The following is a 13,026-nucleotide window of genomic DNA, read 5'->3' on the forward strand; positions in this document are numbered from 1 at the left end:
CTTAAAGAAAATGAAGCAATATTGAAGTTTGAACCGTAACCGAAGGACCCTAATCGTCTACTAGCATGCAATGTAGCAATAAGTCTTTCAATATGTATATAAATATATATCTACGTATATAAGAGTATATATCCCCCCAACTATAGGTTAAGATATATAAACCCTCCTGGTTCATTTTAACATAGTCCACCCACATATCACCCGTCGGTCGTCTTCGTAGTCCATTTCAGCTTTAGCTTTTTCAAGGATAAAAAAGAATCACCAGGGCATGAAATCGCTCGAATTTATTATTAGTTCAAGAGCTAAAACTTTCCTCCTCCTCCTCCCCCCCCCACCTATAAGCTATCATTGGGGTATGAAAACAGGTCGACCAAAAGGCACCAATCACTAGAAGAGAAAAAAAAAATATTTCTAGCAAAGTTAGAATTTCGAAAAATATCTGTTTCGTTTCTGACCAAAAAAAAAACAAAAGAATTCATTAGAACTGACGTAAACTTTAAGTTAAATTTAATTGGACAATAAATTCGCCAAAATTATTGGGGGAAGTTAATTGACAAGGTTGGGGGGCTATCTAGCACCCCCGTCAGAGAGGTTATATGAGTACGTTTTCGTTTCGCATAAATATGAAAACATTCAATGACTACTTTTTTGGTTTTTAGTTACATCGGTGAAACTAGATATGAAAATGTATATTTTCTTGTGTCAATCGAGTGGAAAATCGCTAAAGGTCTTTCTTTTTTTTTCCATCATCATCATCATCATCTACAAGTTCTAACAACAACGATGGAGCTAACTTCGGGGGTAGTTTTACGTGATGAATGGATTGGAATATTCCTTTTTAAGCGGAAATAATGCGAGGGGTTGATGCGCTCGTCATGCCTTTCATGGGAACATCATAAATCGCTTAATCATTTGGCAATTAGGCTCTTATATTGTATTGTTGTGTGCTGATGTTTTCTATGTCTACCATTTACTGTGAGAGTTGAATGTTACAACACACTGACTATATGAATGACTGACTTGTTCAAGAAAAAGGGCATGTTTTCTATTTTCTATTTTCTTCTTTCTTTTATTTTTTTGTGTTCTGTTGCCAGAGTTTGGTTGGGAGTTTTTCTCTCTATGAATTTGGCTTTTTAACACCACTCATGTGTGAGATCATCATGAATATTACGTTAATTGCAAATCATGGCTTTTTGAATGGCAACAATGAAAGCTTAAGGGCTGGTTCTAATGGTATAAATGTATATATGTACGTCATGTAACACGCTCTCTTCGCATTTGAAGGAAGAATATCTTCAGCTCTATTGGGTTAAGGGTAAATGTGTGTGTGTGTGTTAGGGTATATTAAGTGATGGGTGTGCAAATGAATCACAGTAACTGACAGTTATGAATATAAATCGATTTTGAATTTGTTGTTTTATTATTAGCTGATGGTTTCTTATTAACGGATTGGCTTAAGAACAAAGAGTCTAGGTTAAGGTGAGATTTGATTGTGGAAATAAGCTTTTAACAGCCTTAAACATATTCTAAAGAGGTCTCAAAAAACTTCAATTCCTTAAACTTGAGATCTTAGAAAGTTAAATTCACAAAAAAACCATTAAGTCTGTTCAGATTTCTTCGGATTTTTTTCAGTTGTTAGACGCAGACATTTTTTGTATAAAAAGTCAAGTCAAGTATTGAGTAACAAGTGCTTCCACCGAGAACTGATATCTTCTTGAGCACAACAATACTATATGTAAAACTGGTGACAAATATTTATTTGAGAGGATAATCTTCTTCCATGCAGGACGTGTTATTTTATGTTCCTGATCTGTTGACACGTTTAAAAGACTTCTCAAAGTCGATAAACACCGAATGAAGTTGTGGTCGATATTTAATGATGATCTTCGGGTGTTGCGAAAAAATTCAATTACGATTAATTTCATATTCAAAATCTTGAGATACATAAATGTGAAAATATGTTCTTTTTCTAAACAAGTTATATTTTTTTATCTAGGAAAATACATATTTAACTTTAATACGCATGCTGATAATATTACCTTTCATTTGATATATCACACATAACGGTACGTGCTCTACAAGTTACACAATCTTAAATTAAAAAACTTAAAAAATACCTCAAAACACCTGTGGAGATAATTTGCCGATGGCCAGCTAACAGTGTAGGAAGTACCGCAATCTCAGTTTGAAATTTCGACATGGTTGACTTTAAAAAAAATTCTTACTTTTTTTGTAGACATCGTAGAAATATGATTGGAGCGTCATATTAAAGGTGAAATAATAAGCTTTCAGATGATATAAAATATTGTAGGTTGTCATTAAAAAAAATGGACTTAATGGTGTAAGAAGAGAAAAAAGATTGATTTTTTTGCTTTTTTTTATGAAAACTGATTGGGTTCAAAAAATTCTATGATTGTTTAAATAAATTATTTTTATACTTTTTGCACATAGTAAAAATTTAAGAATGGCTTTATTCTTTATGAAAATTTTCATCGAAAATTCGGTTTAAAAAAGCTTATCCTCATCCGAACTTAGCAGATTCACTATTAAATTTCAAGGTTGATGTGATTACGTTTGTCACGTCGGTCGTCGTCGCACTTATCCTCCTTAGACTTCATGTGGTATGTACATTTCAGCTTGATCCTCTCTTCTCGAACTATGCGAGCCTTTCTTTTCTTTCGTTGATCGTTTCCCAGGTCTTGCTGGAAAGCTAACCATTGGCTCTTCCTTGCACACAACCACAGACCTGGGAACTTTAAGTACTTAGCACTCTATAAATAATGTTCCCAAAGAAACGCAGTTATAGTTAGCTCAGAAATAGGCCTCTGATCTGAAAACAGTTTTCACACCAATCCAGGATTTATTGATGTATTTGGATTCTGAGCTTCTGGTTGGTTAATTTCAAAAGAGAGTTGGTCTCCCAGGTGTTGGCGGGTGACGGGAACCTTTAAGTCGATCAATGTTAAACGTGGGCAATTGAGAGGTCCCATTAGATCACCGAACTGCAGCTGTAAGCAATCTTACGGAAGCTACAATTAGATGGTGGTCTCGAAAAAGAACCATGTCTGCATTGTTGGCTGATAGCGAAATTATAGATTTTTCGAAAAATCGGTTTTCTCAAATGTTTAACTGTACAGTGTACGTTCTTGATGATTAACAAAACCATATTCTCTTTTTTCGTTCATTGATGATTATATGCAGTTTTAGTGCCTGTTCTGAACTACTTACGAAAATCGTAATCCCAATTTGTCTGTTCTAGCTTAATTTATCGACTCTAATTGATTTCTAATTTAATTACATGATTTACTTTGTTTTTCAATATCTTTTTCAGGATCCGGACAAATTCAACTGTGGCAATTCCTCCTTGAACTGTTAAGTGATTCTAGTAATGCGGGCTGCATCACATGGGAGGGTACCAATGGTGAATTTAAATTAACCGACCCCGACGAAGTTGCTCGACGATGGGGTGAACGAAAATCAAAGCCCAACATGAATTACGATAAGCTGAGTAGAGCTCTAAGGTAAGACAAACAAAATAAAAAAAAAAAAGATCAAAACCCAAATGCCTAATTGCACTCTTAATATTATTCGACTATCAGCAAAAACACAACAAAAAAAAAATCGGAAATTCGAATAATTGATTGCCATTGCAATATACTCGTCCTCAATCATATACTCATTTTCTCATATTTTTTAAGAGGGGTTGAAATATCTTTCATATAATGACCTCAATTCGCCACTTGATTAGCAGTTGATTAGGACCGTTTTCGGATATGTGATTGGAATACGAAATTGAAAAATTAGATGAAAACCAAAGAAAAGAAAAAACATTTTTTCTTGATAATTTCTTTTTTCCATTTGGCTGCAATATCAAAAAACCTTCATTTCATCTATTGGATTGACAATCGAACTGAACTGTAACTGTGAGACTGTCAATATAAAAATTCTATTTATTTTAGGTTTTTGGGGACCAAAAGTTGTTGTTTGTTATTTTTTGATGTTTTTCCGGTAGCACAAAGTCATACTAAATAAGGGTGGATTTCTGTCCTTTCCCAACCCTCTTTGGGATTTCGAACGAAATCTTTTTGCTGATGTGTATCTTTGCAAATATAGAAAGATATATATTGGCGCATATGTCATATGCTGTGCGTCTAAGTTGAAGGCCAAACCCAACTTAATTTGATAATAAATATCTATAAACTCTGAAATGAAAATGAAATTGAACGAGTTTTCGTGTAGCACTGTGGATAGATGATGAGAAAAATAAATATCAGTAAATAAATTGTCGAAAAACGAACAACATAAAAACCACCCGCTAGGTTGACAAATGAAAAACAATTTCACAAAATATAATTGCATAAGAGAAAAGAAATGAACAACAAATAGAAAAATCATTTAATTGAAATTCATCGAAAATTTGTTAGTCAAGGGAAAATAATAATAAATGAATCCATGGAGGGAGTTTCTATCTCTTATCATATAAAAAAGAATCTTTTTGGTTGCAAGCTTGTTATTGTACTCCCTATTGTCGGAAGTGTCTTTGATACCGTTAGATGTGTTTTTACTGTATGATTTTTACAAACTTTCATCCTCTTAGAAATCACTTAAAAAAATGTTCAAAAAAACTATGTACTCCAATAAAATAGAAATGTTCGTTCGTGACCTTGGTATCAACAGAATTTAGAAAGGTACATCTAACTTATTCAAAAAAGACAAAATATTGTGATTGATTCCGAGAACTCGCAACAAGTAAAAAATCATCAATCTGTACAATCCCACTCTTTTGTTGTTATTCCATTTAATAAAATTACATTTTACGGTTCCTCGAAGAGTAACAGACGCTGCCTGTGTTTTTATTTAAATTTCTCATTTTTATCCTAAAGTATTTTTTTAAAATATGAACTGATTTAACAATTTGAAGTGAAGAATAAAACGATAAGAAAAAAACAAAATAAAAACAAATAAAGTTCGCTGCTCAGCTCTTTTGTTTGAACAAGGAAATGTTAGCTTCTTCTAAATTAGGTTGAATCAATAACATAAAAATACAACAAAATGCAAATAAAAGTAGTTTCATTCACTTTAACAAAGACCAACCATTTCAGTGGTCTTATAAATAAAAAAAATTAAGACTAAGTAGGACTTAAAAAAAAATTTTTTTTTGAAAAAAAATAATTTTACCAATAGAATTTTTTTTTAATTTTGTTTTTTTGTATTGATTAATAAAACAAGCTTACAGCCAAAATAGACAATAGATCCAATTTTTTACCGCCTAAGTAAGTTTTTAGTGTTTCACAGTGTTATAAAAATGAAGTTTTTAAAATTTACTATCGTTATTTTCTACAAAATCTTGCCGGGAGTCTTTATCACTCAAGACTGCTGCAAGTGTTTTGGGTTACAATATTTACGATGGTATTAGCTGCCAATTACATATCATGACATAATTATTATTAGCCTAGACAAAAACCATCAGGATGGCATCCGGGAATTTTAGCTACTTTATAAATTCAACTGATAGTACCCAAGTTGATGGTTTCCGAATTATTTCTTTGTGACCTTAACTTTCTTTAATCCCAAACAATAGAACAAGTCAATTTTTCCTCGATTTATGAACAAATAAAACAAAGTGAAGAAAGCATTGTTACTTATAATGAATAAAAGTTACTATAAAATAATTTATATCTTCAGAAACAAAACAAACAAATAAAGTCAGATTTAAATGCAATCAAATTCAATAGAACAAAAGACAACAGTACAAACAATGAGGCGATAAACATAAAAATAAAGAACTAATAATCACAAATGTCAGAAAACATCCCTCATTAGTGCAGGAGGTGCAATAAAAAGCAATTTCTTTTATATGCGTAACTCGATTACTGTCTATCGTGGCTAATTTCATACACAAAAGGGAGCAAAAGTAAATGAAAAAAAAGAAGAAAAATAACGTCCAGATTTTCATAGACCATTCAACATACCACAAAAAGTGTACTATAGAATTTCCTTTAACAGTAAATGGTCCATTGGGAATATGCTTGCTGCCGCCGCCGCCGTTGTCGTCATCATAGTCGCCGCCACAGCCACCATGATTTCATTGCATCCCACCCTCATATCACTGTTGAATGTGATGACAGCTTTGAATTTGCTAGGGTAGGGTGGCGGTCGTCGTCGGCAACAGTCGTGCTGAAGGTCCTGAAAGGACGTTTTCGAACCAAAGAGATAAATACAGTGCATCCGTTCTAATGGAATTTCAGTGATTTTTTTTTGTATAGTCGTGAATGAAATGGAACGTCTTACAGTGGGACAAAATAGTCTACAAATTGGAAATAAATAGAAAGTCCTTAAAGTAACGTTTTTTTTTTCAGGACGTTTAAAAACTAGAACTCAATTTATAAAGTCAACTCAGGATTCCATTTTCCTTTTTTTTTTATCTAAATCGTTCCACTGTTCTTTATAATAATTGAGGGTGATAGAAAATAACTGTAAAAGAACAGTGATTTCTTTTGTTTCTTCTTTTCGATTCGATCTTTTGGATAGAAAATGAAGCAAACAACGTAATTGTACACTTTTATTTCGCAAAAATCTTTTATAGCTAAAAGGGTTTTTGAATCAAAAGCAAAAGCTTTTGAATTCGCGCATCAATCTTACTCCGTTTCATCTTCACACTAGAACTGAAAAAAAAAAAGAAAAAATCATAAATGTGTATGTATTTATGGATCTGCCAAAGGGGTGCTAAATTAAGCTCATGTTCCTCTGCAAATATCTGCAAGATAAAGATGATTCTGCGATGGGATGATGATATTCTTGGTGATGATGGCTGAACACTAAAGGCCCATTAGGAATGCCAATACTTGTTTGGCACTTCAAAGTGACAATCAAGTCAACAGCTCTAAAGTTTGTTATCCTTTAAATGCTAATCCCTGTTAAAGACTATCTCTATACATTTTACCATTTACACAAGAAGAGACCATAAAAGGGGTTGGATGGTTGGTTGAATGGGTATATATGGTTGTTGAATACCGGGACTATGTTTCCTTACCACATGTTTTCTTTTTTATCCTTTTTTATTCTTTTTTTTTCTGTGGGTGGATAAAGTTGTGTTTCGGGCAATTGGTGTGGAAACATACAACAACATACAGGATAAAAGTGTGAATCCTTTTTATTCTTCGTTTTATTATTATTTTGCTTTCTTGTTTGCAGATGATTTCACAATCCTTTTTTTTTTATTTTGTTTTTCTTTGAATGTACACTTGATCGGGCAATTGCAAGTGACAGGATCTTGATTTGGAATTTTTTTCTTTTAACAAATCTGTGTGATTTGTTTATTTGCTTGGAAAAAAGGGTTATATAACAAAGGTTCAATGTGGAAATAGGATAATTTGCGTTGACATAGTAATATTGGAGATGATTAGCTTAGATTTATGTACATTCATTGTATTTCATGTACTAGTCCCTATACATAGTTTAACAAGGATTTGACTTCATGTTCTTTTTACAGTCATTTACCTACTTTAATTTTTCCAATCGGATACGACCTTAAATCAGATATATCTTTTGTCTATTGTTCATGAGTAAATAATAAACAATAAAAGAATTTCGTTAGAAAATTGAAAACCAATGCTCATTGGTATAAAACTTTGCTATCTCTGCCAATTGGACTGCACTTTTTTACAAAAAGGCCTATAAGTCGTATATTAAATTACACTCCGTCGATAACACTGGCTTACAGACTAAATTTACACTCAATACCTATCACTATTTTTTCTAACTTATTTTGACCTCGGGTTTTCGGAAATCACATTAGAAACAATTCCAATGGATACGTTTTCGAGATATGATTTTCAATGTTTTTTGTCGTTATTTTTCTAAACATACTAAGTATTATTCGGGCTACATCTTAAGTAATAATTCACAAATCTGAACAGAAGGACCGAAAAGCTGAATTAATACTCAAGAAACACTTGCCACTTCAGATGTCTAATTCTAATGAATGAAAACATTTTAAAAATTCTATTTTTTTAAAGAAATTTTATTCAGCTTCCAGGTGCTTGTTCTTTTGTTCACATTGGTGAAGTATTAATCAAGATTAAGTCCGAATATTAAGTTTGCTTCGAAAAACAGCGACTTAAACCTTTAAGAAATCGTATCTCGCAAACCTATCTATGATTTTCGAGTTTTCTGGGTTAAAATCTATGCGAAAAGTATAACGACACTTGGTTTCCAAAAATTGTTTACTATTCTTTAAACTATGTTATCATAATCATCATGTCATCATTTAATATTTAATTAATTAGTATAGTATATACATATTTGTATCTGGAAAATATCGCAAAACATTTCCAAATACTTTTTTCAAGCGACAAACGCTTAATTTTATATAATTAGTAAGGTATATTCAACGACAGCAGGTGTGATCAATAGTGTCTTTTAATCCCGTTACTTTTTTCCGGTTCCATTTATGATAAGGGTGACTTTTTTTTCTAGAGGACCACTTTTATCAAAAATCGTTGATTATATTCTGAGCTAAAAGCAGAACGTTTTACTTTCTTTGTCTTTCTTATACAGGGTGTCCCAAAAGTAATGGATCAAACGAAATATGCTAATAAGCCAAAATTAGGAAACTTGTCCATCGCAAATCCTTACGGTTTTCGATTAAATGCAGTTCTTGTGAAATTTCGAAAAACTCCTCGTTTTTAACATTATTTTGTTTCTCTCGTTCATAATTGATTTTAGTTTTTACAATTATTCCACTTAAACATTTTCTAATAATAAGAAACATTTAATTGATCAAAATATTTTGCATTTCATACGTCATTTCGTTGCAAATTAATTAACAGTTCGAAGTTTTATAAAAACCCAATTTCTTAATCTTATTTTAAAGCAACACACCGAAAAAAATTTACATGGTGTGACACTGGTTTATTTATTATAAAAACTTGTCCCGGTATTGTAGTTTTCAAAAAAAGTATACCTACAAGTTTCCAAAGTTGAAGTTAGATCGAAAAATATTACAATGTGAATTCAACAAAACATGGTTTTTCAAAGTGTAACACCACACCATTTTTTAAAAGTTGAGTTAAAAGAAAATATAAACTAAAAACTGACCTTTTATATAGGTACCTCCCAACTTTTTAACCTACCGAGTTTGAGTTTTTTTTTTTATTTGCTCCCCTTTTCAATTACAAATATGCAACTAAACATTTTATATTTTTTAATGTTATTTTCTTAGAGTCTGCCTTTTTTAAGCCAAAGGATTACCTATAGCGAAAAATTCTTCATCTATTGAAATGTTTTTATTTCTGAAAAGATTGATATGTCAAATCAAATATTCATTTTTGTCAGTTAAAATATCATGTTTTCAAATGTGATTTTCGACCTAAAGTTCCTAAATTTGTGTATTTGTGTAACCTTTAAAATTTAAATTTCTGAATACTTGTTCAAAAAATATACGTTTACCTTTCTCACAGCTTAATATTAATTTTTCTTATTTTTATTTACTTTCAGGTATTATTACGATAAAAATATCATGACAAAGGTCCATGGCAAGCGTTATGCATACAAATTCGATTTCCAAGGATTGGCAGCTGCAACACAGCCAGCTGCAAGTGATCCAACATACAAATACCAAAGTGATTTATTCATGACTCCATATCACCACAGTGCAAAGCTGAGTTCATTTATGAGCCCGCATCACGGTATGACATCATCCTCAGGTAGATATCTATCTCTAAGGATTTCTATTCATTCAATTTTATTAAAATTTAAGAAAAAAAATTAAAATTCTAATTAAATAAACTATATTTTCTTTTTTAATTTACAGCTTCAATATTTCCATCAGCAGCATCATGGGGCAACTGGGGCAATCCAGCAACGAATTTGTATCAGCCCCATTCAATGAGTCATGTTGGCCCATCACATGTGGCACCCCATTTGAGCTCATACCCTCACTATGCATGACCATCATCGTCAGGGGGTGGATTTTAAAATCATCATCTTCATCAGAAACACCACCACCATCAACACCATATAAACACATACACTGGCACCACAACACCACTAACTTGAAAATGGCAAAAAGCATCATTCACCAACCACTCCATCAATAGGTTTAAACACCCACCCAACTCAAGGCCCCCCAAAGTTGAGTGTATTGAAAGTGATGCGGCGCTATGTATTCAATGAGTGTCGTCTGCATAGAATATAATCACACACAGTCGATGTTGTTGTTGTTATTATGTTAAACCTCCCCCTCGCTCGTAGGATTTCACACAATCACCAATCTCTTCACACTACCACCACTCTCACGCAAACATGACAGGTTCGACGCCGCGCCATACTGCTCCACTTTAATTATTATTTTTCACAAAAAATGAAATTGAAAAAAAAAATTCTTTTCAAAAATGATTTTATAACAAAAAAGCGGAAAAAAATAATTCCCTCCATTCTCTCTGCTCAATACAACAACCCAACTCCAATTTCAAAAAACCCACCATTGCTGTGCTGCCGTGTCGTCGTCGCCGGTGTTGGTGTCACATCAATGGCGTCGAATAGACCGAAACTCTGAACCTGTAGAAAAAAAAAACAAAAAACCGAACTCCTACGAATTGATTTTTGTACATAGATACCACCACACCTATACATATAAATATATACAACAAAACCCTTTTACTAAGAGACAAGTATATCGTAGAGATTATTATTACCTGTATTTTAATTGTGAATATAAAAAAAAGAACAGAAAATTTTATATATAAATCCATTCTATAGCTATAAATTAAATATTTAATTTATATATATTTAAATAAATGTTTAATGAATGTGTATGTAAAATCAATTTAATCGTAAATCAATGTGAAAAAAAAACAGAATTCTCAGTGTATTTTAGCAATATTTCATAATATTTAAGATATTTAACTAAAAACAAAAAGAAATAATTAATTAAATTAAATTAAAAAAAGTTTGATCCATCGACGACGTATTATATAAATTCTTCGTAAATCATTCTTAAAAAAAAAACAAAATGTAATAAATGTCGTAAATTGCACACAAACACAGCCATATACAAGTTATTTGCTAACTTTTTAACAAAAAAAAAACTTGAAATAAAGGTGAATAGTCAAGAAAGATAAAAGTGTAAAAAATACGATAGATTGTAAATAGAAATTTAAAACTTAAGAAATTTCCAAAAAAAGTATATGCAGTAATGAAAGAAACCGTTTTCAGATTAATAGAATATTTAATTTTGTTGTTGAAAAAGTCCCTATTTTATATTATTTTTATTATTATTTTATTATTTTTATTTTTTTTTTTGAAAAACTTGGCTGAGATTTATTTTACTGTTCTTATCAAACATTAATTTGAAAAAGCATATTTAAATTAAAAATTGGAAACCTTAAGCTTTCAAAAATTTCTGAAAAACATCCATCTTTCAAGATTTTGCTGTGGTAAAGAATTTTGTTTTTTAACAAATTTATGAGCTCCTCACGACTCAAACTATCGTATTTGGGTTTGGAATTACATTTGATCTTATACATAATTTGATTAAAAAGGTTCCGGCAGATGTTGTTGAATTCTACAAAGTGTGTTAAATCCGCCACAAATTTTCATAGAAAAGTTTGGCAACTTAATATGTTGAAGATAAGTCGTTACAAGTGTTTTCTAAATGATTTCGATTTCGATACATGATTAAGTTGAGGAATTAATAAAAATGTCTTCCTTTAATTTGAGCTTAATCGGATTTTTTACTCTTTCTATGAGTGACATTTAATTAAAATAAATATATTTTTTTTTTCTCAAAGAAAGCAGAACTTATTTGGTATTAAAAATAAAACTTGCATTTTTTTTTTCGGAAATACAGTTATATATGAACATTGCAAATCATATCCTAGAAATTTTTTTGATAATATTGGTAACGTTTTTTAGGGTTGCTTTTAGAAAAATTAATTGACTTAGGTGTAAAAAAATGCTGTGGCTGGTAGATTGAAACTTTAAGTTAATCTTACACCATTTGTGTCAGAAGATTCTCTAAAATTTTGCCACAAACAAAACAACAAATAAAAAATAGAAATATTTCTTAACTGAATTGCTTGAACTGGAGACCACTTTAAATATACATGATAAAATTAAATATAGCCTGTTTATGATGAGATGATTTCGTACATTAGGTCTGTTTAATGAATCTGATCCGCACAGAAAAAATCCGAAAAGTACAAGCTTTTGCGTTGCATGAAAAAAATCTCATCCCAACTTAATCTACAATCTGTCATTTTATGTTTCATGAAGTTATTCGGCACAGAAAAGTTCAAGTTTTTCTTCTCCTACTTTTGGGGTAGAGCAAGTGAGTGAAAAGTGTCAATTGTCATTTGTTTGTTTGATTGTGATAAAAATTAGAGAAAACAAAATTGATTTTTTATAAAGAAATTACGAGAATATTAAAAGTGCTAGTAAATCATTTATTTTTGTAAAAAATCATTTCAAGGAATGATTTTTGAATTTAAAATTTTGGAAGTGATGCAGACAATTGTCAATCTTGTTAAATACTTAGTAGAACTTTTCTGTTCTTTTTTGTTCTGACAAGTATTTACAAACTTGTGCTGCTCTGGCCTGTTCTGTCCTAGGTTTTTTCATTAAACAGACCTATTATCTCCTTTCGAAAGTCAAATCGTATAAAAAATCATTTAATTTGACATTAATTACAAAATCCGGTAATTTTTTATGAGATTAAGTCACTCCACAAAAATTACCTAGTACCTATATCTTCTGATGGTATCCTGCCAATTTCTAAGGTCTTAAATGAAACTGGATCTAAAGAAATCTTGTTGATAAAAGTTTGAATGACTTCTTTTCAAAGTTACCTTGGCTTGAGAGTTATATGTCCTATAACTTATCCAAGAATTTATCTCAAACAATAAAGTTCTCATATTCATATCGAAAAAGCTTCATTTTATTTTAAAATTAGTTCTTAAATTAACTTGAATAACTTATTTCTAACATCCAAACGAAATACGCCATCTGATTATATTCTTACAATGA

At 31.1% G+C, this 13,026-nt stretch overlaps 1 protein-coding gene across 6 annotated transcripts in view; it reads left to right on the forward strand.

Moving 5' to 3' along the window:
- The window catches only part of LOC129912382 (DNA-binding protein D-ETS-3), a 100,397-nt gene extending 89,775 nt beyond the window's left edge, over positions 1-10,622 (forward strand). For 5 of the 6 annotated variants that reach the window (XM_055990597.1, XM_055990592.1, XM_055990591.1 and 2 more), the window contains 3 exons: positions 3,332-3,521; positions 9,499-9,707; positions 9,815-10,622. In XM_055990597.1, the coding sequence (XP_055846572.1) occupies positions 3,332-3,521; positions 9,499-9,707; positions 9,815-9,951 (536 nt within the window). In that variant the 3' untranslated portion in view covers positions 9,952-10,622. The remainder of the gene's footprint in view (positions 1-3,331; positions 3,522-9,498; positions 9,708-9,814) is intronic. The other variant, XM_055990595.1, reaches the window with a different exon arrangement.
- The last annotated feature ends 2,404 nt before the right edge of the window (positions 10,623-13,026 follow it).

Source organism: Episyrphus balteatus, chromosome 2 (genome assembly GCF_945859705.1).
Source record: "Episyrphus balteatus chromosome 2, idEpiBalt1.1, whole genome shotgun sequence".
Taxonomy (NCBI): Eukaryota; Metazoa; Arthropoda; class Insecta; order Diptera; family Syrphidae; genus Episyrphus; species Episyrphus balteatus.